We start from the raw sequence: 27,161 nt of genomic DNA, 5'->3' as shown, positions 1-27,161 counted from the left end.
ATATCAAATTCCCTGTAGGAAAACCCTGCTTAGCAGTGCACCAATCAAAAGTCCACCAAACCCTGATATATACCAGGAAGGTAGATCTTTTCCGAGAAGGCAACAAGGTATCCACCATCTCTTGAATATGCTCTCTTGCTTAAACGAGACCTCTCAAGGGCCAGGCCACAAGATAAAATTGACTTGGATCCCTGCCTCAGGAGATTGAGTTCCGAGGTAAAGAGAAGGAAATCTCATTCAACAGACCACCTTGAACAAGCGGGTACTACCAGAGCTACCGCCCCTCAACGCCCGGAGATCTTCTGCAGGAGCTCACAAAGGAAAACAGTCGTTGCTGCTCTAAGTCTGCACTAAGGCATCCAGGTTGGATGACCTTCTTTCTCTTCTTCTGCTGTAGAATCTTTCTACACTTGCATTCTTGTAGGACGCTGTTAGGACCAACAGCAGCTCCCCTCTTCAAACCACAATGGGATGGAAAAGCCCTTTCTGGCACTTCCCACAAGCCCAGGATCCGGAATGATGCAGCTGAGACCGTCCGCTTGAACTGTCCTTTCTACCCCCGTTAGGTGAAACGCCAATAGTATTCTTAGGTATTTCTCTCCTCAATTACACCTGAGCTCTTGGTGTCTTCTCCTGCATCATACACTACCACCAGGGCACTGTCCAAAATGCCACCCAAACTGGAAACTAATACAGTAAGATAAAATGGGCCAAAGGTGAAACTGAGGGTGTTCACAACAAACACAGTATTTACATGAAACACTAATGCTACAATATCAACTGGTTTCTTTAAACTTGGGATCTTGGAACCTCTTAAAGCTGGACTGTCAGAAGAATTTTTGTATTGCAAATCATTTTTGGGGTGGGGGCGGGAATTGCACGTTTTGGAATTTTTTTTCATTCAACGATATAGAGTTTTGTTTTGTTTTTTTGGCGTGACTTTTTTGCTAGTGGTGATTACCATGGATGGCTGCCATTGCAGTCGGAACAAATTCTTGAAATGAACTCGCTATTTTCAGTCCGTTCATACCAGTTGATTTATTGAAAATTGTGGTTAGTCCTTTGGTGCAGATCATTATAAATAGAATTTTTTTTTTCTGGCTAAAGCTTTTTGTACCAACTTAGGTTTGAATTTAGAGGGTAATGTCCAACAAAAATCAGACTGCTTGATTTTTGAAGAACCAGCACCAAACTGAGGATTGTCAACCAAACTGCTCTGGTTACCAACCAGACTGGCCAGCTGACCAAGTTTCCTGCAAAAAAAAAACCCCAAACAAGCTTGACAATGTACTCTCCAACCCTAAGAGGTTGGTATTTGTCCTTCACCATCACTTAAAAAGGAGGCTCCATAAGACATGCCATACTGGGTCAGACCAAGGGTCCATCAAGCCCAGTACCCTGTCTTCAAAGTACCTGGCAAGTACCCAAACATTAAATAGATCCCATGCTACCAATGCCAGCAACAAGCAGTGGATATTCCATATTGATTGATAGCAGTTTATGGACTTCTCCTCTAGGAACTTATCCAAACCTTTTTTTTTTTTAAACCCAGCTATGCTAGCTGCCTTAACCATATCCTCTGGCAAGAATGCCAAAGCTTAATTGTACGTTGAATGAAAAACAATGTTCTCTGATTTGTTTTAAATGGGCTACATGCTAACTTCAAGTCCTTGTATTATCTGAAAGAGTAAATAACCATTTCATATTTACCCATTCAAGTCCTTTCATGATTTTGTAGACCTCTATCATTTCCCCCCTCTTCTCCAAGCTGAACAGCCCTAACCTCTTCAGCCTTTCCTCATAGGGGAGCTGTTCCATCCTCTTTATCATTTTGGTTGCCCTTCTCTGTACCTTCTCCAGTGCAACTATATCTTTTTTGAGATGTAGTGACCAGAACTGCACACAGTATTCAAGGTGTGGTTTAACCATTGAGCGATGCAGAGGCATTATGACATTCTCTTCCTAATTCCTAACATTGTTTGCTTTTTTTGACCGCCACAGGACACTGAGCCAACAATTTCAATGCAATATCAAGTATAATGCATTGATCTTTTTCCTGGGTGACAACTCCTAAAATGGAACCTACCATCATATAGCGATAGCATGGGTTATTTTCCCTATATGCATCACCTTGCATGTGTCCATATTCTATTTCATCTGCCATATGGACACCCAATCTTCTAGTCTTGCACACTTAGATACCTCGCTACCCTTCGGGGTTTCTACTAACTAGACAACCGCTCCTCGGGGATCTCTCTCGCTCTCTATTTCAGGATCTTCTGGATTATCAGGTAGTCGCTCCTCGAGGGCTTACCAGTCTGTGTATGCTGCACCACGGACCTTCGGTCCCCCCATCTCCATTGCCAGGAAGACGTCTGCACTACGCTCCTGTGAGTACTTCTACGATCCGGTGCTCCAACTCCACCCACCAGGCTCGGCCTTGCCCACACTGCGGGTTCCTATCTATCTTGAACATCTGGGTGAGGCTTCTACATCTGAGACTGTCTGAACGTATTGGCAGCTTGCGGACTTCAGTGCCTTTCCTTCCTGCTTCATACCATCTATCTACAGCAGTACAATAAAGCTTTCTACCTACAAGTGTCTGCTATCTGAGTTTAGCCTATCGCTGTGGTTCCCCACAGGGCTCCTCCCCATGGGAGGAGTCATCTCCACTGTGACTAAGGCTCCACACTATGCCACAAACACAACAGCTGCTTGTCGCAGGCGGGACCCAAAAGCCATAGGCATAGACGCTCTCATTCAGGCGTGACCACGCTGGCCTTTGATAGGCAGGCTGGTCCAGAAGACTGCAAGTCATTCCAACACCAGCCTTTTTTAGTGGCTCCAGATTGGGCTCGAAGTCCGTGGTATGCCGATCTCCAGAAACTTCTGGTAGACTTTACCCTCAGAATACAGTCTCAGACAGATCTGTTACGTCAGGAGCCCATTCCGCACGAGGATCTGAGTCAATTCCGTTTTACGGTTTGGTGGTTAAAGCGGGGTTATTCGCCTGCTGTAATTTCCATTCGGTCGGGCCTGGAAATTTTCTACTTCTCCAGGCTGTTAGTTTGCTGGGTTTTTGAGGCCTGGTGTTGGGCGCGAGGTACTCAACCGCTCAAGATGGATGTTCCTTTAATTTTGGAATTTTTACAGAACAGCTTGCTTGGCTCTTAACGCACTGAAGGTTCAAGTTGCAGCCCTGGCTTGTGGTGGGCCTTTGTCTTCCCGTTTTCTTGCAGGGAGTTAGCATCGTTGCAGCTTCTGGTGCCTCTGTGGAACCATCACTTGCTCCTTGAATTCTTGTCGTCCCGACTGACCGCTGCAGACTCTTTCCTTGCAGCTGCTTACCTTGAAGACTGCTACGAGGAAAAACTGTTTGGCATGTCGGGACTCTGAGCTGCAGGCTCCTTCCTGCCATGAGCCTTTTCTCTCTCTGACTCTGCCCTCCTTTTTTGCCAAAAGTGGTTTTGGAGTTTCATTTGAATCAGTCCATTTCCCTGCCTGCCTTGGACAGGGACAGATGAAGCCGAGTACAGTCTTTTGTGATCCTTGGACGTCAAGCGTTGTTTACTGTGGTACTTGGAGATGACTAAAGCTGTTCAGAAGTCTGAGAGTCTGTTTGTGCTCCATGGCTGAGGTAAACTGAGCACCAGTGACACGGGCAACGCTAGCCAGCTGGCTTAAGGAGGTCATTACAGCAGCCTATGTGGCTGAGGTTCCCTTGCTGAAACAGATTAAACCGCACTCCATGAAGGTTCAGGTGATATCAAGGGCGGAGCTTCATTTGTCGCCTACTGAAATTTGCCGAGCGATGACGTGATCATCTTTGCACACCTTCTTCAAGCATTTCCGTTTGGATGTTAGGGCTAGGGAGGATGCTGTATTTGCATAGGCGTTATTGATTGGACTGCTGGCAGCCTCCCCCTTTTTGAGATTAGCTTTGGTACATCCCACTCCTGAAGACTGATCTGCCCAAACGCTTGAGGCAGGAGGACATTACTACTTGATGATTTCCTTTCCTCTAGTAAGGCCAGGCCAATCTCAGCCCCGCCCTCGGCTGCCGATGTTTACATTTGAGGTTAGCCTTTCTTTGGACGAGTTATGCAGAGAATGATTCCTGCCCTTCAGTGAAAACTCGTAAATGGATTCTCTAGCCCTTAGTGTACTAGATATGTTCCTTCTTTTCGCTGAGCTCAGTGTTTTTGTTGGTTGGGAAGCCTGAATGGTGGATTGTTAATAGTAATGTTTAGGTACAATCAGTTTTGTCCACAGTTTGGCTATTCCAGAGAATACTGGTGGGCTGATGTCGAGGTGGGACTATATGGCCGTGACATCAGCTTTTGCTCTGTCTCCATCTGCTGCCCAAGGTGCATAACCCACTCAGGCAAGAGTTTAGTCTCTGAGCCACCCAGTGGCTCTATTAAAGCAGATCTAGAGGTCTGTATAATTGAAAGGTGAGACCCCTATTCTGAAGTGAGGAACCCTCATCAAAATAGGGTGTGGTTTTTTTTTTTTTTTTGAAACCCACTTAATAGATGGAATACAGACACTGATTCCATTGTGCCAGAGGCATGGAAACTACTGCTCCAATGGCTTGCAGGTGAGTGAGCGCAACCCAAAACGCCTCTTGCACAGAAAGGGAAGATAAAGAGAAACCATAAAAACGTCTGAGTTCAGACAGGCAAACTCTAAGGAATAGCCACCGGTCTGTGGTAATCTGGGCCCAGAGCTGGAGAATTTCTGATAACTAACAACCTCTTCCTTCAGTGGCAGCTTTGCAAAACCCTATAGCTCCTAAACTCTCAACTTTCCCTCTCTTGGAACTTCAAAAGGATTTAAAATCTGCATTTGGGAAGATATATATCTTTGGTTCTATTGTCTGAATTATAATAATAATAATAACAAGAACAAAAAAAATAAGATAAAAACTGAAATGCTAAAAACCTAAGCAGGCCACTAATAGGGGGTTCTGGCACAACAGCCAGAAGAACTGAAGCCAAACCAAGGGCACATCTCAGCAATCTATGGGCCCACGGGAAGAAAACCAACCCAAGTCTCAGCCAAGAAAAATGAACTGAAGAAAGCTGGAACTACCGTGCAAGCACCGTTGCAGGCTTTCATGGGCCAGCCCCCTCCCCCACTTGTAAGCCTTGGTCAACTCATGTTTCCTCCGCGCGGGCGACAGATACCGGGACCAGAATTCTAGCAGAGAGAGAGCCAAAAGTCAAGCTGTGGTGGGCCAGCCCCAAGATCTTAAGGGGTGGTGGAAGGAGAGAAGCCCTCTTCCTTCGATATTATTACACAGAGGGGCTGCACAAGGAGTGTGCATGTAAGAAAGTGAAACTCCCAGGCAGAGAGGGGGGGGAGCTTCTGAAAAGAGGTGGCGAGGCAGCCCACCCGCGAGAGGCAGCTTGCGGGTTCGTCACCCGCCTCTCTTCAATTGCTGCAGAGTAAAAAAGAGAGCGTAAAGGGCTCCTTTTGGGAGGCACATCCCAGGAGGACAAGGAAAAGGGACAAGTCTCTTCGGCTAGCTTTTGTATGTTCACCAGTAAAACGGGCAGCAGGGCGGCGCACACAGCTGTGGCAGCAGCGAAGACTCTGCTCAGCCTAGAAATGCAACAGCGAGAGCTGCCTACCTGTAATAAAGCAAGCCCCAGGCACAGCGTTTTGTAGTGTATCCCTGGGGCAAGGTGTTGCACAAAGAGGTGTGTGTGTGAGAGAAGCAGAAATACAGCAGATCAAATTGTCATGCAGTCTAGCGCTGAAGAGCAGCATTACTCGAATGTGTGTATTATCACAGCCACCGTGGGAACAACTTCATGCAACTGGGGGAGGGAGAGTGGCAGTTTAAACATTTATCTTAAAACATGGCGGAGCAGTATGGAAGGCTAAGACGGCTATGAGTTTGTCTTTTGTACGTGTGAGATAAGCTGAACCACCCTGGGAGTAGGGTTTAAGTCTTCTCTGCCAGACCCACTCGTCTCCCCGCCACTGGCGGTTTTCAGAAGAGGCGGTGCAGCTGCCAGGCCTCTGAGCCCCTCCCCCCAGCAGCTTGACTCTTTTTTTTTTTTTTTTCCTCTCAGTCCAAGGGAGCCCCTCACGCCGTGTGCGTGGCAATGTGCCTCTCCAGCAGCGTGCGGTGGGAGAAGTACTTGTTGCAGATGCAGCACTGAAAGCGTTCGGGCCGGTGGGTGCGCATGTGGACGTTGAGCGAGCTCTTCTGCGTGAAGCGCTTGCAGCAGATGGAGCACTGGAAGGCCCGGACCCCTGTGTGCGTCACCATGTGCTTCAGCAGGTAATCTCGCAGGGAAAAAGAGCGCCAGCAGATGCTGCACTGGTGAGGCTTCTCTCCTAGAGAGCATACAAAAAAACCAAACAATCCCCATAAACACTTCTTTTTTTCCTCCATTGTGATTTTTGTACCTTTTAAAGATGTTCTACAAATGGCAATCGGTCATTTATCCACAGTACAGGTAGCAGCAATGCAGACTCCCCCCCCCCCCCCACACACACACACGTTGGAGAATCTGCTTTGGAAATGATTATCCCCACCTGCCCTCAGCTTTGGGAAGGAGTTTCTTTTATGCAGAGCTGGCCGCTTACCTGAGTGGATGAACATGTGCTTGGTGTAGTTCTTCCTGGAGCTGAAGGTCTTCTGACAGTGAGTGCACTCGTAGGAGGGCTCAGAGCTGCGGGAAGGCCCGGGTCGCTGGGCTGGGTCATTCTGCAGGGAGCCCACCGCCACTAGATTGGAGCTCATCTGGACCACCCCCGCCGCGTTCTCCGGCTGCACGCTATAGAAAGTCTGGCCTGCCTGGCTCTGGTTCTGGCTGGTGTGAGTCAGGTGAAACTGGAAGATGCTGGACGGGCCTCCGGCGGCGGCAGTGATCTTGAGCTCACGCTGGACGCCAGGCGCGACGAAGGGAATGACCCTGGTCTCGGCGACGCGGGAGCTGAAGGTGGCGGCGGGGGCGGGTTTGAAATCGCCACCAGCGACGGCCGTCAGGTTCCGAAGGCCCGGGGCCTCCAGGCTGCAATCTGCATGGAACTTCTCCTCGCCCTCCAGCGCCATCTCCCGGGTGCCTTGCTGAAGGTTCTCCTCACTCTGCCAGGGGGGGATAAATGTCTCGGAGAAGACATCCTGATTGGTGAAAAAGTCCTGCCCTTCTGGGGTGAACTCTAGCTGCCCGCTGCTGTCCTTCCTGCTGGCCGCGGGGTTACGGGTCTGGCCCAGGCTACTGTCAGGCCCATGGATTTTCTCACTCTCATCACAGCTAGAGAAGGGGGGCCCTCCACACTCACTGTAGCAGCCCTGCTTCTCCCTGTCACCTCCCTTCTGCTCCTCCTCCTCCTCTTCTTCCTCCTCCTCCTCCTCATCCTTGATGATGACCGGCAGGGGGTCAGTCAGCTGGAGCCTGACGGGCTGGCGCTGTTTGCGGCTATGGCAGCTCTGGGGAGCCTCCGACTGCAGTAGGTAAGCGGACACCATGCCTTCCCCATCCCCTGCCACTTCACCTTCCGCCAGAAGCCGTTCCCTCACCTCCACCAGCTGCCTTTGCTGGGAGGAAAGCAGGTCCCTCAACTTGTAGCGGACCTCAGAGGCACAGAGCACCTTCGGGGCATCGTTCTCCAGCTCACTGGACCTGGAGGCAGTCGGGGCGCTGCCTGAGTCTCGCAGGGATGCAGCAGATGAGCCCTCGGCTTCCTTCTGTGGCTCCTGGGCTTTGTTGGCAGAAGACCTGCTGGAGGAGAGCACACAGGTGCTGGACGCCAGGTTCTTGGTGGCCCGGCTCTGCGATATGATCTGCGTGCACTCGTCAATGACAGTCTTGATCTGGAGGATGCTGGCAGCAGTGAGGATCTGTAGGGCCTCTGACTGGGCCACCACCAAGGAGCCGCTGTACATAAACTCCACCAGCTGCTGAACCACCTGAGTAGGCACTACAGGGGGCACTTCGATCTCAGAGTAGCCCAGCAGCAGCTTGTCGTGGAAGAAGGGGCTGCCAGCAGCTAGCACACAGCGGTGAGCCCGCAGCGTGGCATCGTGGATGTGAACAGTGACATCACAGAAGTGGCCTCCCAGACGCTGGGCGTTCAGGGTCTCCAGGAGAGACTTGCTGAAGTTCTGCAGGTGGATGTAATGCACGGCTTCAGACATGGTTCTTCTGCCGTTGTAGGCACAGCCCCAGGCTGGGGGTAGGCTCCTGAGGCAGCAAGCTTGACACTGCTTTCTAGAAAACAGGAATAAAAATGACTGTAAGCATTTTATCTAGGCAACAGCCATCTTGTATCCTGCTTGACCAATCACTGTTCTTAACACTGCTTAGGTAGCAAAGAACCCCAATATCCATCCTCTGTAATCTGTGTGCCAATCCAGCATAAACCACCCGCATAATCTACTTCTGATCTCCATCCCTCGATTGTACTCTCTGTAATGTGCCTGCCTGCCTGCCCCCCCCCCCCGCGTACTGGACATAGGCCGAGCCAAGCAACCAACAGCTCTAATATTGCTTGCCAAGCAGCGTAGTACTGTGGATTTTTAAAGAATATTTCTGGAAGTAAACGTTGTAATCATCGCTAAGCTTAACCCATTGGGACACATTACCTCCATAAGAAGCTAAAATGTTGGAAACAGCAGCTCTCTTTAAAAAAAACCCAAAAATTCTGCCCCAGATCACGCTGACTAAACTCTTGTTCAACTTTAAGAATCGACCTCTTACTAGAGGTTGAAAGAGAGACAATGAACTGTGTCACAGAGGGATTAAGATCTGCTTTGAATACTCAATTGAACCAAGTGACAAGACACTGCTTTGTGTGTTGTCTAGGGTTGCCAAGCAGCCAGAATTCCAGGAGAAGCCTGGAGGACCTTTAAACCAGTCAATGTGAGAGCCAGAGAGTCCCGGCCTCTCCTTTCCTCTCCCCTGCTCCATGGGCCCTGTCTTACTTAAACAGGACCAATCCTGACCGTGCTTGGCAGTAGCAAGGTATAAAGATGCTGGGGCAAAAAATTGAACCAGCGTGTGTGCTCCTTTGCTCCCAGGGCCCACCTCCTGTACGGAATTCAGGCCCTGGAGGTCCAGGCACCGATTCAGTTCCTGGCCCTGCCATCTTTACACGCTGCTGCTTCTAGCAAGATCCAGCCTCAGCCCAGCCCCAGGACAAAGGAGAGGGAGGGAGAGTTGGTTAGAGAGGCTGGGGAAGAGGGGCTATTGCTAATGGGAGGGCAGGGAAAGGCATGTGGCTGCTTTTTAACTAGTCTGCAAGTTGGCAACCTTAGTGGGGTCTCATAATAATAGGAGCTGCAGCCTTAGCTATGCGCTGCTGTCTAAAAATCAGGGAATTCTCTCACAGTAAAGTCAGAACTCCCTCAGTTTCACACCCTTAACCAGTCAGAGCAAAGGTTACATAAACAAGCAAACATAGTTTTTAAACTAAAGCACTAACACATAAGTACTGTATATACAGAACAGCAGTACTGAGGCCATGTCCCTGCAAATCCATGCACAGAGCTGACTTCCTATGGTGCCATCCCTGTGGCTCCAGCCACACAGTCGTCTTCCTGCTGCAATGTCCCTGTGCCTCTGTCCACAGAGCTGCCTTTCCCTGGTCCCTTCAGAAAGCTGCCGACCTGCTGCTTGCTGCACTGTCCCTGTAGCCCCAACCTTTGGTGATGTCCTTGCAGTTTCAGCCACAGAATCCATGGCAGCGTCCCTGTGGTTCTATGCATGGGGGCTGCCGGACTGCAGAGAAGTCTCTGCAGCTTCATCCATAGTTTTAGAAGCCATATGGGTCCTGGAGGAACCTGGCTTCTTTGCAGGCCAAGCGACCTCTTCTAGTACTTTTCAACACCCTCTGCAGGCAACTCTGTCACAGCAGAACAAGGGACCCATGAGGTCTCAAAAAGCTCAGCAGACCAGCGATGGGCAAGTCTGCATGTGGACGGAACGTCATAACTGTCTGGCAATGACCAGATAACAGCACAAGGCTTTCATCTCAAAGAATATTTAGCAAATCAACCGCATGGATAGATCACATATCATGACGAAAGAGAGCATGTGTGATTCTACTGGCGTAACGCAAAAGGAAATGACATTTAGTGTGATTCATTCCTAGAGCACGCAAGGGTTCTACATAGAGTAGTGACAGCACCAAACGCTAAAAAGAGTTTAAGAGAAGAGTTGGCAGCTTGCTGTCGCCACACGGCTCTCTAGCTATCAGTGGCTTTAACTCTGACAGAAGAAGGGACTGAAGAACAGCAGACGCAGGGCCAGCACGGAGCCTCACACCTGCATCTTGTGCTCTCTCATACGCACACCCAGACAGTCCCGTGCTCTCAGCATGAGGTCAATGCGCCTATATTGGTTCTTTTGAAAATTTATTAGGGCTGGGCCCCTAAATAGTGGGTGGCTACAGTGCTGGAGCAAGGGCAGGGAAACAAAGTTAGGAGTTTAGGACTGCTTTTCATTACTAGGCACCTAATTTATAGTCTTTAATCTAGGTAAATGAATAGAAGGCCTAAATTTAGAAGCTACATTTTAGGTTCTAAATTCAGGTGAATTTTCAGCTGAAAACTTAGGGGCCTAAATTAAGGAGATCAACTTATTTGAATATTGGCCTCTATATGTGTACATTGTTATCAAAGCGTGAAGCTATACCCTCCCGCCAATGTCACAATCTCACTTAATGCATCTGCTCCCCTCACTGTCACACTCTACATGATGCACTCACCGATGCAGGCCACACACCCCCTCTCACCACTCACATCACTGCCAATGCACCATGCTCTCTAGCCACTGCTGCAGGTCCTCCTCACTGTCGAGTTTCACATGGTCCAGTCACTGTCACATGCCATGCAACACCATCACTCTCACACGCTGTGCATCTCCATCATCGTCATAGGCCATGCACCATCAGCACCATTCCTCGTACTGACTGTGCATCCCTATCCCTGTCACATGCCCTGATCACACTGTCACATTATGTACCTGCCTAAGATATGCGATGCATATGCCTCTCCGTCACTGTCAGACTGGACCATCCTTGGAGGGAGGGAAGGGGAGATTAATGGTGGTGATGACCCTAGGCCACCACAGAACATGATATCGGGCAGCGGTACTATGTCTCGAGAGCACTGGTGGGACAGGAGCTGCTGAGGCCTGCCTGCCAGAGACATCAGCAGTACAGCAGGAAGGCCAGTGACAGATGGTCAGGTCAGGGCACCCCCCACAACAGGTTGTCAATCTTGGAGGGCCTCCCCCCTCCTTTCCACTCCTCACTCGCAGGAGATCTACCCCCATATCCAGTAGGGTAAGCCCCGATGTCAGAAGCCGATCACCCTCATGCCCTGAGTTGTTATTGTCACACACCACATGCCCCTGTCACCCATCCCCATCAGTCCTTAGTGCCATCGTCACTGTCACATCCTGCACACCCCCATCACTCTCAAACCCCGTGCACTCCACTGTAATTCTCACACCCTCCACTTGGAGCGCTATCACACGCTGTACACACCACTGGCCACCTGTAACCCTCACACCCCGCGCCCACCCCCTCAGGCCCCGCGCCCCTCAGTGCTGTCAACCAGCGCGCGCCCGCGCGCGCCACCCTCAACCTCGCATACTCGGGGCCTGTCGCGCGTTGCGAACTCCTGTCACTCTCACCTACGCGCTCCCTCCCCGGTTCTCGGTCCCCTCTTCTTTTTCTCTCTCACTCATCTCCCCGCAGGCTCGCCGGCGCGCGACGTCAGCGCGCAGAGCTTAGGCGGGCAGCGCCGGTCCGGGACGAGGGGCGGAGCCTGCGCCTGGTTACCATGGTATCTCCCTCCCCGCCCCGATTTCTTAAAGCGGCGTAATCAAGCCACAGTCATAAAGATGACTTACCGTGTTTCTTCGAAAATAAGAGAGATCTTATAACCCAAACCCACCCCCAACCCTTCAAATCTACTTCATTACGCACCCTCCCGACCCCCCCAAAACTTGCCGAAATTCCCTGGGGGTCCCAGGAGCGATCTCCCACTCTCGGGCCGTCGGCTGCCAGTAATTAAAATGGCGCCGATGGCCCTTTGCCCTTTCCATATGACAGCTATCGGTGCCATTGGCCGGCCTCTGTCACATGGTAGGAGCAATGGGCCGTCCATTGTTCCTACCATGTGACAGAGGACGGCCAATGGTCCTTTGCCCTTTCCATGTGACAGGCTATCGGTGCCATTGGCCGGCCTCTGTCACATGGTATGAGCAATGGACGGCCCATTGCTCCCACCATGTGACAGAGACCGGCCAATGGTCCTTTGCCCTTCCATGTGACAGGCTATCGGGGCTATTGGCCGGTCTCTGTCACATGGTAGGAGCAATGGGCCATCCATTCGTCCATTGCCCCTACCATGTGACAGAGGCCGGCCAATGGTCCTTTGCCCTTTCCATGTGACACACTATCGGTGCCATTGGCCGGCCGCTGTCACATGGTAGGAGCAATGGTCCGTCCATTCGTCCATTGTCCCTACCATGTGACAGAGGCCGGCCAATGGTCCTTTGCCCTTTCCATGTGACAGGCTATCGGTGCCATTGGCCGGCCGCTGTCACATGGTAGGAGCAATGGATGGGCCGTCCATTGCTCCTACCATGTGACAGCGGCCGGCCAATGGCACCGATAGCCTGTCACATGGAAAGGGCAAAGGGCCATCGGCGCCATTTTGATTACTGGCAGCCGACGGCCTGAGAGCGGGAGATCGCTCCCGGGACCCCCGCTGGACCACCAGGGAATTTCGGCAAGTTTTGGGGGGGTCGGGAGGGTGGGAGTGGTGTAATGAAGTAAATTTGAAGGGTTGGGTTTGGGGGTTTTTTTGTTTTATTTTGTTACAACCTCCCGTCTGCCCTCCCCGGGTTTCGACACCCCCCCGGGACTTTCGGTAAGTCTTGGGGGGTGTCTGGCTCGTCTTGGGGTGGAACCGCGCGTCCACTTAAAAGCTAGGGTTTATTTTTGGAGTAGGGTTTATTGTCGGAGAAACACGGTAGTATTGCCACTTCACTCTGTTAAAAAGACAACCAGGTCCTGTTTTTTTAGTTCCTTCCTTTAGATCTACTGCGCTGATAGCGATATTTTCTCTAGAAACAAACAAACCACACGTGTCAAAGATACACAGGGGAAGGGGTAATCTAGAACTGGCCATGGTGTTGACAATTGAAACATAGAAAAGACAGCAGAAAAAGACCAATTGGCCCATCCAGTCTGCCCAGCAAGCTCCCACACGTATCTGTTTCACCAACCACCAGTTTCAGGGCCCTTGTTGGTAACTGTTTGATTCAAGTTTCCTGCCATCGATGCAGATAGTAATGTTGCAGTTGCATCAAAGTTGAGCATAAGGCTTAATGGTTAAGGGTGGTAACCGCCGCATCAAGCAAGCAATTGGCTTCCTTTTTTTTTTTTTTAACCAGTAAGGTAGATCCTGGTCTGACCCAGCATGGCAATTTCTTATGTTCTTATCCAGGGCCTTTGCAACGGGTGGGCAAGCAGGGCAAAGGTCTTGGGTGGTCAATGTTTGTCCTCAAGAGCCACAAACAGGATATACACAATAAATATCCAATCTCAATTGGATCAACCCCCCCCCTTCTCCCACGTACCTCCAACAGACCCACCCGCCCTGCCCTGCAAGGAACCTTACGCACACAACCCATCAAATCTCTCAAACTATCCTCCACCATAAGCAGAGCCTTCTCCCTTGCCGGACCCACAGTATGGAACTCATTGCCCTATGACATACGCATGGAGTCCTACACCCCCAAGTTAAAAAAAAAATTGAAAACCTGGCTTTTCCAGCAAGCCTACCCCCTGACACCATCCAATTCATAATTATTCAGCAACCTACGATTAAGTATGCTCCACGACTTCGACCAAGAATGCCCACGACCACCGATTTATGCCTTGACGTATTTGATGACGACTGATGCTTTGTATATAGTTTTATGTATGTTATATTTATAGTTTCTCCCTATTTATTGACCTATTAATTTGCATTGCCTCCTCCCCCGGTTATTTGTATTGTTATTTGTAAGGGCGCTGCCCATAAGTTTTTTGTTCTTTGTGAACCGATACGATGTGCAAACGGCTATCGGTATATAAGAGACGTTAAATAAATAAATAATAAATAAATATCCATGACCTAGATTAGCATATGAGGGAGGTAAGCCATGTAAGTCTTATCTCATGCATATGCATTGTGGATATTCTGCAAGTTCAGCCGAAAGGCATACTCCAACTGCATTTACATTACATTCCATCTAAATCAAATGGTAGGTAACCAGTCCATACAAAGGGCAGGGGTTAAAATGCTACTGCCTCATCACCTCTGGTATTCCCCTTTCCTTAGCTGTCATGGCATATGCAGGCAGCCTAAGAGCGAGGTGACCACTATTTCTTCCCCGACTTGATGAAGCAATGTGACTCTTAAAAGTTAGTCACAGATGAATTGTTAGTCCAGTAAAAAGGTATTGCCTATAACTTGATTGTTGACCTTTAATTCTACATCTCCAAGTCAACTAACCTGCAACCACAATTCTTTGCTCATATTGGAACATATAAACTTGATTGTAGAAAAAGACCCTATGACCTATCTACTCTCCCCATCCACCCATCTAATTTAGCTTTACAATTCCGGTTACTCCCTCAGAGAATCCCCTGTATTTATCCCATGCTTTCTTGGATTCAGATACTATTTTTGTCTCCACCATCTCCACTGGGAAACTGTTCCTTGCATCCACTACCTTCTCTGTAAAGAAATATTTCCTAAGATTACTCCTGAGTCTATCCCCTTTCACCCTTATACAAATCTATTTCATGCATATTCGTTGTTGATATCCTGAAAACCTGGCCTGTTTTGTGACTCAAGGACTGGAGTTAACCACCCCTACCCCAGACCATTAGATTAGATTAGAATAGATCCTTTACTCTACAGAGAAGGGCCTGTCTCTTGTGTACAGTGCTGCGTACAGTAGGGAACATCAAAGAGCGTAGGAGGGAGGTGAGAACTCCCCAGAGATCGCGCTGGGAGGAACCCCGAAGAGGAGAGTGGGTTCTGGAGAGAAGGGGGGGGGGGGGGGGGGGAGCAAGCCATAACTTTAGTCTTTCCCTGCACCTTCAGCCCCCGAAACCCTTGTAAGCTCCGTGGGCTGAGAGAGCCGTTGCCGCACTTTAGATATGACTTGGGGATGCAAACCGCTTTTCTCACCTCTCCCTTGCTTGCAGATGCCGCGCCACTGCTCGGCGATTGGCTGCACGACCCGCGACACCCGCGAGACGAGAAACCGTGGCATTTCCTTCCACAGGTAAGCGGCGAGCCCCCCCCGGGGGTCCCCCACCTCACAGCCGCGTCGAGACTGGGCCTCCTCCATGTCTCCCACTTGCCTTCCAGTGTCCCTTCTGCCGACTGACACGGAGACTCTTAATGTAAATAATCGCTGGAGCCTCTGGCCAGTACCGGAAACGCCATTGGTTTAAAGACCCTTCCAAGGGTACATTTTCAAAAGCTTAGGCATGTTGGGTGAGGCGTGCATACGTTTGATTGTAGAATTTCAGCTGCCTAAAAATGTGCTCCTAGTTTCAATATGCATCCATAACTTATGCCACATATCTGGGAGCAAGGGGCGGCCTTCAAGAGCTTATGCATGTAACCCGTAGAATTAAGGGTGAACAAACAAATTGTAGGTGATTCCTTTCTTCTGCAGTCCTAAAGTCGTCCACCCCACCTTGATTGTGAGGTTGTTAAGGGGGAATGATCTTCCTTTGAGGGGTATTCACCTATTGAGCTGTCAGTGTCTTCTCTGTAATGTTTTCTGTTGAACCTATGATTGATTCTTGTCCTTAATTCTTGGCTTACAACTGTAAAGTTTTACAATCTCATCCCCTCTAGCATCTGCCCTCCCCTTGAGAAGCTAACTCTCTCAAAAGCTTAGTCATGGATGTCTGGAGTTACTCCAATAAAAAGATATTGCCTGCAACTTGTTTGGCCCTTAATTCTGCAGGTCCAAATGGACTAACATGACCACTGCAGTTTGTTACTCGCACGTAACCTGAATATTAAAACAGTTGTGCGCGTAATCTGCATACCGTTTATACGCAGATCTTTTCCCCCACTTTTGCTAAAGTTACATGCACAGCAGGCTGATTTTTAAAGTCAACTGGTGCACGGACCATAGGTTTGAAAATCAGGTTGGCTTGAAAGGATGTGCCTAACTCTGCAGTTCGCTGTGCTGCTGGAAGATTGCCAACACAGGCTCGATTCATCAAGGTCCTTTTCCCATGCTCGTGCAATGGGTGAATCAGGTTCTCGTCGTGTGGAAGCTTGACTTCTGATGCTGTCACGTGTTCTGAAGGGACATTGGCCAAGCTCTGGGTATTGAAGTGCGCTCCTGCAGGGTCATCAAAGCTGCTCTGCATATGGAAGCACATTAAGTACAAGAGTACTTACCTGGACGTGCATTTCCTCGTCCTGGTTAAAGTTTGCTTTCCAACGAGCTTTTTCTATTATTGATCCCACTATGTGGAATAATTTACCATCTGATAGTCATAGGATCACTGACCTAAAGCTTTTCTAAAAGAGGTTGAAATGTGTTATTTGTACTTGCATTTACTTTTTTAAATGTTATGCTGTTATTTTTAAGTGTGGTTTGTTGTGTTTGGTTTGCTTATTATGTTTATGTGATTTTGTAGGTTGCTTCGAATAGCCATGGCTGTGCTTGGTGGCTTAAAAGCATTGTAAAGAGAGAAATAAGTGAAGGGACATCAGAAATGCTCCATATCCGTAGACATGGCGTGCCATGTCTAGGGAAGCAAGCTGAGCCAGCCCTGGCTTTTACGCCCATTGCATGCAAGGTGATGGAATCATCCTGCTTTTCTTAGGGAGCCCAACTGGCATTGCATCACCATGCATGTGACAGGGTAACTCCGGGACTGGCTTGTCTCGCCCGTGCACGTTCCTGCAGGGGATATCGGTGCAGCTTGCGTGTAGAAGTGCATTACATGTTAGAAGATCAGTCCAGCTCCATACAGAGAGAGGAATTTGCTGCAGGGTCATGGTTGTCCATCCATTGCAGAAGAGCATTCCATTGGTCAGGGCTTCTGGTGGGGCCTTTCCTGTTTTTCTTGTGATTTTTTTTTTTTTTTTTTTTATTTGGCAGGTTGCCAAAGAAGGACAACCCACGTCGCATCGCCTGGCTTGAGAACTGTCGCCGGACGGACCCGAGCGGGGAAGGCGTGTGGGACCCCTCCTCGGAGTACGTCTACTTCTGTTCGAAGCACTTTGAGAAGATCTGCTTTGAGGTGGTGGGTCTCAGGTGAGGGTCACTAAACTCGACCTGTGTCTCGCTTTGTGTGCGTCCCGTGTTGGTGCGGTCGCATTTTAACAGGTGAATCATACAAGATAAGAGCAGAGCCCACCCGCCCGTTCGCTCATCCAGTTCATGACACTACCCGTGGTCAAGAGAGGGGATTTTTCGTGTGGCCATCTCGAATACCAGCTTCTGATCTAATGACGTTAGCAAGCGGGTTAAAGGTCCGTGATGGCCTTGGTCCTGGATTCCTGTTTCAGCAATCTATACCAACTTTTAGCCACAACTCCCATAAACCAAAGTTAACATTCACTTGAAAATTTTGGCTTCCAGCTCTTCGTCAAGCTAGTGAAAAGCTATGGGATTTACTTTCATCAGAAGCCCTTTCTCCCTAGGACATAGGAACAAAGCAGTTACATATAGTGGACCTCTTGACCAGTCCAGCTGCCCCGGCCCTTAGTGTGTCATCGCCGACCAGCTTCTGTGCCGGTATTTGAGAAGTTTACCAATGAAACAGCAATTATTTAAAAAAATAATGGAAATCCCTTGTGTAACAATTTAAACAAACTCCATTCCTGAACATACCCATCGGTCCAGACAAGTGGTTTTATGCATCCCCACCAGCAGGTGGAGTCAGAGAACAAAACCTTTGAGGCACTGCCACATATACGAGAGCGCCGCCTGCAGTCCCTCAGTATTTCTCTATCTCCAGCAGATGGTAGAGGTGTAAAACCTGCAGTCCTGACCGATTCTGGAGTTTTGGAGATTTGGATCTGCTCCCCGAGGTGTCAGGTTCCTTGGTGGGGCCAGCCCTCAGGTTGAGCCGGGCGAACGAGGGGCTTGGATACTCCTGGCTGTTGTGGCCCGCTACCTCCGGGGTCCCTGCTAGCCAGCAGACTGGCTCCCTCTTTGTACCCTGAAGTCCCTTCCTGTCCCCTGCTGTCTTTCTCAGGGAAGTATCCCTTTTGTTTGCTTGTCGTTTAAGTTTAAAAAAAAGAGTAGCGACGCAGGACGATAGTGCCAGGGCGGTCGACCTCCGGGGCTGCCGGGGTCGGTAGGGGAGTGGGAGTTGATTGTGCTGGCGGAAAGTTTCCTGTGCACCGCTGCTGTTAGTGTCTCGGCGGCTCGGTCGGGCAGCCATGTGGTGCAGTCTAGCTTGCGGCGGTGCGCATGGGAGCGGGCCTCATGGTGGAGAAGTCTCACATGGAGGCCTCTAAGGCCTGCAGGCCTTGGTCAGCCTGATTCAATTCCCTCTCTCTCTCTCTGCACAGGTTGTGCTTCGGAGGGGAGGGATCCTCCGTTAAGGTTTCAGGGGCCAAGCAGCCAAAGGACAGCCAGGTTGTCAATAAGTGCAGTTATATTTAATTGTGTTAAATAAAAAAAAAAGTAGGCATGGCAGGGAGGGACGTGTGTGTGTGTGTGTGTGTGTATGGTGTGGGGGGGGGGCGTGTGTGTGTTTTCGGAGGGGAGGGAGCGGCTCTGTCTCCATTTAACAGACGGCAGCTTCATTTACAAAGGTTTCGGGGGGGGGGGGGGGCTTGCTCTGGATTTGGGGCCCCCTCGTTGCACAGGTGAACAGTGAGAGAATCGGAGGGATATGGAGTCCGGCTGAGAGCCAGTGAAATCGCCCCCCCCCCCCCCCACCTTGGTGTTTTCTCATGTTTAGGGCACATTAATACAGGAAGGGCTCTGTGAAAGGAAAGCTGGCTCAGGCGGCCTACTCTTTATTTTATTTTATTTTGACAGTGGCTATCACAGACTGAAGGAAACTGCCGTCCCCACCATCTTTGATGCATTTGTTAAGCCCCGGACAGCAGCCAAGGCCAGAACCCAGAATCTGGTGCTGGAGGATGCCCGAGCAGTCAGGACAAGGAAAAGGTGAATGGCTGTGCAGGGTTATAGCCGCCTGACTCTCAGCTCTAGCCACTCTGCATTAAAATGGCAGTGCTCCTGGCCCTGCCTCTTCAGTGGGGAGCAGAACATGGCACAGTGCTGAATGGCAGGGCACTAGTGCAGTGCTTGTGGGCCTGCCTGCTCGGGGGAGGGAGGGGATCAGCACAGAGCTTATGGGCTTGTGAGGCAAGGGACCGCTGCAGTACCCCTTGTCCTGGCCCCTCTGAGGGGGTGGGCATCGGACTGACCTGGTACTTTCCAGCCTCTGCACCCTCCTCCGCCAGGTTGGCAGCCGGGTCCCTTCACCATCCCTAGACGCTGCGTGCAGCTCTGGTTCTCCTCTTCCATTTGGTGACAACACAAGGCTTTTGTTGCTTCTCATGCTTCTGCCCCCATCATTGATGAGAGCCAGATGAGCAAGAAACAGGAAAGAGGCTGTGCCCAATGGCTATCTGATGAGTCAGCCGGGCAAAACGTGAGGAGCGAGAGCATTGAGGGAAACGGAAAGGGCATTAAATGACTTCTGATCAGTCTTTGTGCATTGTTTTTCACAGACCTGCCGTGCTCCAAGTGCAAATGCCCGAGCTCCCAGATCCCGCAAGCACTGCATTCATCGGAGGCAAGGCCGTCATGGGAGCCTCGCCCCGTACAACTGACATCTCCCACTTACACAACCTCTGCGAAGACTGTGAACGCATTTTTGGCAATACTGCGCCTGCTGAAGGCTCTGAAGCCACAGCAGTAGAGCCAGCCACTCACCCCAGTACTACGCTCGAGAACGGGCAAGAGGCCGGGCCCCCTTTGGACTGCGTCATAGAGCCACCGCCAGCAGCGGAAAGCGAGGCTGCGTCGGCAACTCGCTCGCAGCGGCCCGTCTCCCCTTCCACCTACATGCTGCGCCTGCCCCCGCCCCCGGGGTCCTACATTCAGAGCGAGCATAGCTACCACGTGGGGAGTGCGCTGCTGTGGAAGCGACGAGCTGAGGCAGCCCTGGACGCCCTGGATAAGGCCCAGCGGCAGCTGCAGGCCTGCAAGCGTCGAGAGCAGCGGCTCCGCCTGCGCTTCTATGCCCTGCAGCAGGAGCGGGCCCGGGAGAAGCGGGGCCAGACTGACGTCCGGGAGCGGCTGAAGGAGCACCTGCAGGTCTTCGCGCTCGAGCTCATCAACGACTACGTGTCCCCCTGCTCTTCTGAAGTGACGGCGCTCTGATGCCTGGCAGAGTTAACTCCTTTGTAGAGAGACTTCTCCAGTTCTGACCTGATGTCGCATCGGCTCTTTCGTGGTGTTTTGACAGAGAGGACACTAACTGAATGAATGTTGCCAATTTCAACAAGATATAAGATGGTAGAAGATGGGCCCTGAGGTCCCTGTTCCTTTCCAAGAAGAGTCGAGGCCTCAATTCCTCTCACCTTTGTCAAAAGCAACAGTTACGTCTCGGCGAGAAGCACAAGACGCTAGATGCTTTTCAGTTCACTGCAGACATCGCGCAGAGCCTTGTTCAGACATGTTGGGCTTTCTTTCTTGTTTGTGTGCTGCTGCTTCAGCGTGCAGGAAAAGCTGGACTGACGCCAACTGCTACGCAACGGCAGGGGAGGTCTTCAAACATTCCCCTGCAAAACATAGCCTTTTCCTTCAAGCTTGTACTGCTTGGTTTGCTCCAGATGTTCATGTTTTTCAGTCCTGTTCTTACTCCTGCTTCTCCTATGACCCTGGTTTTATTTATTATACACTCCTTATTTTTTAAATAAACTGAATGTGCTACTTTTGTAGTGCCTACTCCTGTTTTGTTGTGGGGAGGGGGAGGAGGGGTTACTGAGCTGCCATTTTCACTCCTCTGTTCCTTATGCTCTGGTGATGAACAATAAAGCAACGCAGCAATTGAAGTAGCCTTGATAGTTACAAAGTTGAGGGAGCTTTCAAATACTTCCAGGGCTTTATTTCTCCTGGGAAATTACTAGAAACAACTTGGTGGCAGACAGCGACCTACAGGCCCATCTTATCTCTGCCCGTGTTCCTTTCCAGCTTGACCTTATCTTGTCTTTGTACCTCACTTCCTTACTGCTAAGGATCTTATTCCTGATTTCTCCACATAGACTGAATTGGTCTAAGCAGGTTGTTAATGCAAACAAAAACCCCTCTTTGAAATGTCTGTATGCCAATGCCAGAAGTCTAAAACGTAAGATGGGAGAGTTGGGGTATAGCAGTAAATGATGTGATAGACATAATTGGCATCTCAGAGATAACTAATGGGACAGTGCTTTATCGGGCTACAAAATTATATCGTGATGATAGGGAGGATCAGCCTGGTGGGTGGGTGGCACTTTGTCTCCACCACCATTACCTCTCACCAAATCCTGCATGCTGCTAAGAATTAGATCTAAAATAGCTCTCTCTCTTGTCCCTGAACCAATTGCTCCATGAAGCAGCTGTTTTTTTTCCAGCCAGGAACTTTACATCTCTAGTATGTCTTGATGTTACATTTCCCAATCAACATTGGGGTCATTGAAATCTCCCATTATTATTTCACTGCTAAAATGATTAGCTTCCCTGATTTCTCTTAGCTTCCTTTCATCCATCTTATCATTTTGGCCAGGTGGATAGTAGCATACACCTATTGCTATACTTTTCCCCAACACACATGGGATTTCTACCCATATACATTCTACTGTGCATTTAGTCTTTTGCTGGATCCTTATCCTATTGGACTCTATGCCATCCCAGACATAAAATGGCCCTCCCTATCATTACAATATAATTTCCACCTGATACAGCACTGTCCCATTGGTTATCCTCCTTCCACCAGGTCTCAAATTTATTTATTTAAAACTGCTTATATACTGCTTTTATAAAATTTGTTGGTCAAAACAGTTTACAGGTTAAAAAAAATCATACATGATAAAAACATAAAAGATCAAGAACATAAAAACAAAAAAATGACCATAGGTATTTATTTATTTATTTGAAAGCTTTTATATACTGGTATTCGTAGGTATATCATATCTGTTTTCAAGGAACTTAATGCAATACATGAATCGTAGTATATAGTAAGGGTAATGAGGGGGAGGAGATGTCAACGGGACATGATAAAGATAATAGTTCTGGATATATGATAATATAATAAAGGGTAAAGAGGGGGACGAGATACCATATAGAATTATGATGGAGAAGATACAACATAGGGTTATTGGGGGATTTAACGTAGAGGAATACAAAATGTAATGCAAGAAAATATAACGTTAATGCTGTTTTCAGGATCCAGGTACTAGTCGGTCAGATATATCATTACAAAAAAGAAATCGCTGTGCCAAGGAAATCAAATGGGTATAGTAATGTGAAGAGGCAGCTGGTGTACATTTAAGTGCTGAAAGGGGGTCTACATTAGCTATCTTAGGAGGGTGATGCAACATTAAATGCATTTGACAAAAAGAAGGTTTTGAGGTTTGTTTTTTGTTTTTTAAGAGCTCTTTATGATTGGTGATCTGCCTTAAATTATCAGGAATAGCAGTCCAGATTAGTGGGCCAGCTCCTGAAAAAGGTGCCTTCTGGTGCTATCCAATCCTGCAACACGACTTGTAGGGATTCGCAGTAAGTTATGCATTGAACGTAGATTCCTGTTGGGTGCATAACCATGTAGAAGAGTCGTTATGTATCAAATTGTGTATGATAGAGAGGATTTTATATCCAAGTCTAAAACGAATTGGTAACCAATGTAAGGAATACAAGATTGGGGATATATGATCCCTACGAGAGATCCCAGTCAGAACAAGAGCTGTGGAATTCTGATTAGTTGTAAGGTGCGTATGACATTGTCATGTAGTCCAATTAGAAGGGCATTACAGTAGTCAAGTCCACTGAAAACTAGGGATTGTAATATTGTGCGGACGTCTAGGTAAAAAAAAAAGGATGGAGACGTTTCAGCATTTGAAGTTTGAAAAAGGAATTTTTTTATTATTGTAGAAATGTGGTGAGACATGGCTAAACTGGAGTCTAATATAATTCCTAAGTTTCGCACTTTAGACACTATGGTAATTGAAGTACCATCTAGATTAAGGTGAGTCAGAGGGCTACAAGCAGGTTGAGATATGGTGGATATGGTTTTTGAGGTATTGAGTGAGATGGTTATGTGAGAGCCAGCTATTAATTGTTTTGATGTGCAAACATACTGTAGGCAGGGTATTAGGCCATGATGAAGAGTAAGGAATGAAAAACTGGATGTTTGCGTATATCTTGAATTGAACACCTGAATTGTTTAGTAAGTGACATATACTCCTGGCGGAATTCTGCACTACTGTGGAACGCAGAATTGCCAAATTCTGCGCAGAAAATAGCAGAGGAGACCCCGGCATGCTGCGAACGGAGCGCGTCACGCGGCACACGCTCCGTTCACGGCAAAAAGGAAAGGCCCCCGTGTGCCGTGCTCTGTTTGCGGCGAAGATGAAGGCCTGCCACGCCATTCGCGGCACATGGGGGGGCCTTCCCTTTTCGCCGCGAACGGAGCGCGCCCGCGGCATGCCGGTGAGAGAGAATGTGTGTGAGAGCATTGGGGGGGGGGGGGGGGGGGGGGGGGGGAAATGCCGGTGAGAGAGAATGTGTGTGTGAGAGGGGAGGGTGACAGAGAGCATGGTTGGTAAGATTGGGGGTGGGGAGGGTGTGAGAGAGAGCATGGGAGGTAAGAGAGGGTGGGTGGGGGGATGCTTGAATGTGGGTTTCAGAGAGGGAGCCTATATGAGGAGAAGGGGGTGTGGGGGAGGGTGAGACAGCTTGGTTGGTAATAGGGGGAGTGGGGGGATGCTTGAGTGTGGGTTTCAGTATATGAGGGGAGGGTGACAGCAGGAGGGTGTGAGAGAGCATGGGGGAGGTAAGAGAGGGTGGGTGAGGGGGATGCTTGAGTGTGGGTTTCAGAGAGAGGAAGCCTATATGAGGAGATTGTGAAGGAGCGTGTATGTGTGAGAGAGATTGGGAGATCGTGTGTATGTGAGGGTGCCAGCCTGTGTGAAGGGATTGTGTATGTGTGAAGGGCTGTGTGAGGATGTATGTGTGAAAGAGAAAGGGATCTTGTGTGGGTGTATATGCAAGAGAGAGGGCCCTGTGTGTGTGTGTGTGTGTGTGTGTGTGAGAGAGTGAGGGAGCCTGTAAGAGGGTGTATGTATGTGGAAGGGACACTCTTACAGTGAATTTCTAGGGGAATTCTGCTCAAAATATTTACAATTCTGCACCTTTAATAACTTTTTCTGTAATGATTTAAAACGTAATTACTTAGACTGTCATGTAAATTGTGTTATTTTGACCAATATAAAGTTTGCAGAATTCTCAGTTTTTGTGAGCAGAATTCCCCCAGGAGTAGACATAAAAGTATCAGGTAAATATTGAAGAGTGTGGCAGAAAGAGAGGAACCTTGCGATACACCCGAGGAAGTTTATGTACCAGTCCGAGACACAAGGGCCTCCGTTTATTTGGTAGGAGCGGTCAGTTAGAAAAGACTGAAACCAATTTAGGCTTGTCTGTTAAACCTGAAGTCTTGAGAGCAAGACTGAATGAGCTAGAGCCTATATGAGGAGCCTATATGAGTGGAATGTGGCTGATATAGCTAATAGGACTAAGATGTAATCAGTGTTAGCATCAACGCCTTGGATTATGTATCAAACGAGGATAAGAGGGGTTCGGTACTGTGCCCTTTACGGAACCCATACTGTATGCCCTGGAGGACAGGAGAATATGATGGAGACATTTACATAGCTCCAAGGAATAAATGCACAAGAACCAGACCTCTCTCAGTGGGAAGGAGGGGAAAAGGAGTAGATTCTTAAGTTAACTAAGGAAATATTTCTTTACAGGAAAGATGATGGATATATGGAGCAACTTCCCTTGGGGGGTGGGTGCTGGGATAGTTATAGAATTCAAGAAAACATGGCACAACCACAGAGGATCTTCAAGTGAGTGGAACAGACTATAAAGCTGAGGCGATGTGGATGGGCTGTAGAAATCTCATCTTTGTGTACCTTTCTTCATTCCCAATCACATCAAATTTGCAGTGATGTGTACAATGCTGTTTGTACGTCTGCCTGTGCTTGTAAAACTGCCCCCGACCCTCCTACAGTGGTATAAATAGTTTACGAAGACGTGTGCCACCCAGAATGACCCAGTAAGCAGGAAGTACCATAGAAAGCACACACTTATTTATTTATTTGTGAGCCCTTGAAATATTTAACACCAGCTTTGCGGCTGACAAATAAGGATGTGTTGGGCCAGCGGTAATTTATTGTATCATGGGGGTAATAGCCTCCTTGATGTGGAATTACGGTAACATGTGATGAGCGCTATGCGTGAGTTTGGATGCTCCTTTTGGATATACTGATCTCCTTATTGCTTCGTAAACATCCCTGATTCTAAAGCTGAGCGGAAGTCATTGGTTTTTGATAGGGGTTTAATATGATGCAATAGATGTAGCATGACAAATGAAGTTTGAATTACTGATCTAGAACATACAAAGTAAAGCATAGCTGGGTTTAAAAAAGGGTTGGATAAGTGTGTGGAGAAAAAGTGCATAAACTATTGTAACCAGATCGACGTGACTGTGGAAAAGCTATTTATCCCTGGGCATTAGCTGCTTGCAAACTAACTACTGTCTGCCAATCAGCATATGGGAATCAACTTTACAACGATCCCTGTTGTAATGTAACTTTAAGAACTCTTTGCACTTGTCAATGTTCCGTTTCTGTGTTCATACCCCCTGTTATATGTAAACCGGCATGAAGTGATTTTTAATCACGAATGCCGGTATAGAAAAACTCTAAATAAATAAACAAACAAACTTAATATTGGTACCTGAACCAAAGATGAGTGAAAAGTGACCGGGGGAGGGGGGGGCTTAGAAGGAATGGAAGTGGGATTTGAACCCTCATTTACGTGGGTTATAACCTACTGTTCTAACCAGTTGGCTAATCCTCCACTTTTAAGTATACGTACATATAATGCTGCATCTGTTGCACAGTGCAAACGAATAACCCACATGTAGAGCGGAGAGATCCCAAGTAACGCTGACATCCAATACTAACCCCCCTCCCTCCACAAAGGAACAACCAAGAAACAGAAAGGACACTTAGCCAATCATCAATTTTCTATAAACAATTTCCAAAAATAATAGCATAAGCCTGCGGCGCTTTCACAGTTGCTACGTTGTTGTACTCCGTAATAAACTAACTCCAGCAGCGGGACTTTCTCCCCCTTAAATCAGGAAGGAGGAGGAACGAATTTACATGGGCTTCCGCCCTTTCTTACCCGGCCTCCTCTTACGCATGCGCCGCGCGCTCGCCATACCTTTTTTTTTTTTTTCTCTTCGCAGGAGCGCAGGCCGTTAGTGGCGGGAAGACTGCGCGCGGCCATTGAAAAAAAAAAAAGGCGTGGGAGTTGCTAGGACTCGAGAAAGTGCCCGCGAGGTGTACGTCATCGCGCATGCACGAAGCGTTGAAATAAGTGGGGTTTTGCTGTTGATTTTTTTTTTTTTAATCTAGGCGGGCGCGAGAACAAAGCGGCGGTTGGCGCGACACGTTTGCACGCAGGCGCGGTGTGAGAAGACACGCTCGCGGCGCTCCTGCCCGTTGCTGCTTGGCGAGGACTGTGAAAGGCTTAGAAATAAAATAAAACAGAAAAAATATGGCGGCACCAACGGCGCCAGCAACGCCCACAGCTAGGAAAAGCGCCGCCGGTGGCGGTGGAGGAGGGAGTAGCAGCGGGTACAGCGCCGTCGTGACCCCTGAGAATCTGGAGGCGCTGGAGAACTGCGGCGTGTGCAAGACGCGCCTGAGAGCCGAACGCGAGCCTCTGCTGCTGCCTTGCCTGCACTCCGTGTGCCAGGCCTGCCTCCATCCAGAGGCGCAGGCCGCTGCGGGCGACGCAGGTAAGGGGAAGGGAGCGGGAACCGCCGGTGCGAAAGGGTAGGGAGGGGATTGT

The 27,161-nt window shown here is 49.0% G+C and overlaps 3 protein-coding genes across 5 annotated transcripts in view; 2 read left to right on the top strand and 1 right to left on the bottom strand.

Moving 5' to 3' along the window:
- Positions 1–4,489: 4,489 nt before the first annotated feature.
- On the bottom strand, positions 4,490–12,024 carry ZBTB45 (zinc finger and BTB domain containing 45). Of its 2 annotated transcripts, none has more exons than XM_029584618.1 (3): positions 11,980–12,024; positions 6,604–8,231; positions 4,490–6,351 (listed from the first exon to the last, which is right to left on the bottom strand). In XM_029584618.1, the coding sequence occupies exons 2-3, from the start codon at positions 8,156–8,158 to the stop codon at positions 6,098–6,100; spliced, it is 1,809 nt and encodes a 602-aa protein (XP_029440478.1). In that variant the 5' UTR covers positions 8,159–8,231; positions 11,980–12,024; the 3' UTR covers positions 4,490–6,097. The 2 variants fall into 2 exon arrangements, with proteins under 2 accessions (XP_029440478.1, XP_029440477.1); XM_029584617.1 differs by lacking the exon at positions 11,980–12,024 and adding an exon at positions 11,661–11,742.
- A 692-nt stretch (positions 12,025–12,716) lies between these two features.
- THAP7 (THAP domain containing 7) lies at positions 12,717–20,976 on the top strand. Of its 2 annotated transcripts, XM_029584656.1 has the most exons (5): positions 12,717–12,763; positions 15,238–15,317; positions 17,169–17,324; positions 19,065–19,196; positions 19,766–20,976. In XM_029584656.1, exons 2-5 carry the CDS (start codon positions 15,238–15,240, stop codon positions 20,418–20,420), a joined length of 1,023 nt encoding a protein of 340 aa, XP_029440516.1. In that variant the 5' UTR covers positions 12,717–12,763; the 3' UTR covers positions 20,421–20,976. The 2 variants fall into 2 exon arrangements, with proteins under 2 accessions (XP_029440516.1, XP_029440515.1); XM_029584655.1 differs by lacking the exon at positions 12,717–12,763 and having other exon boundaries at positions 15,109–15,317.
- A 5,621-nt stretch (positions 20,977–26,597) lies between these two features.
- TRIM28 (tripartite motif containing 28) overlaps positions 26,598–27,161 on the top strand; it is a 68,861-nt gene continuing 68,297 nt past the window's right edge. The window contains exon 1 of the mRNA XM_029584606.1: positions 26,598–27,108. Within this exon, the coding sequence (XP_029440466.1) occupies positions 26,865–27,108 (244 nt within the window). The 5' untranslated portion in view covers positions 26,598–26,864. The remainder of the gene's footprint in view (positions 27,109–27,161) is intronic.

The sequence above is a fragment of the Rhinatrema bivittatum genome, chromosome 19, assembly GCF_901001135.1.
Source record: "Rhinatrema bivittatum chromosome 19, aRhiBiv1.1, whole genome shotgun sequence".
NCBI lineage: Eukaryota > Metazoa > Chordata > Amphibia > Gymnophiona > Rhinatrematidae > Rhinatrema > Rhinatrema bivittatum.
Note: the sequence above shows the minus strand (reverse complement) of the source record. Positions and strands in the feature narration are given on the sequence as shown.

What these genes read in the sequence shown, in the direction of transcription:
- THAP7 (XM_029584655.1), top strand. Translation starts at nt 15,190, where the DNA reads ATGACTTGGGGATGCAAACCGCTTTTCTCACCTCTCCCTTGCTTGCAG. An exon ending in TTTGAGGTGGTGGGTCTCAG is followed by an intron (nt 17,325 to 19,064) that starts GTGAGGGTCACT and finishes TTATTTTGACAG; the next exon opens with TGGCTATCACAGACTGAAGG. An exon ending in GCAGTCAGGACAAGGAAAAG is followed by an intron (nt 19,197 to 19,765) that starts GTGAATGGCTGT and finishes TGTTTTTCACAG; the next exon opens with ACCTGCCGTGCTCCAAGTGC.
- ZBTB45 (XM_029584618.1), bottom strand. Translation starts at nt 8,158, where the DNA reads ATGTCTGAAGCCGTGCATTACATCCACCTGCAGAACTTCAGCAAGTCT. An exon ending in GCACATGTTCATCCACTCAG is followed by an intron (nt 6,352 to 6,603) that starts GTAAGCGGCCAG and finishes TATGCTCTCTAG; the next exon opens with GAGAGAAGCCTCACCAGTGC.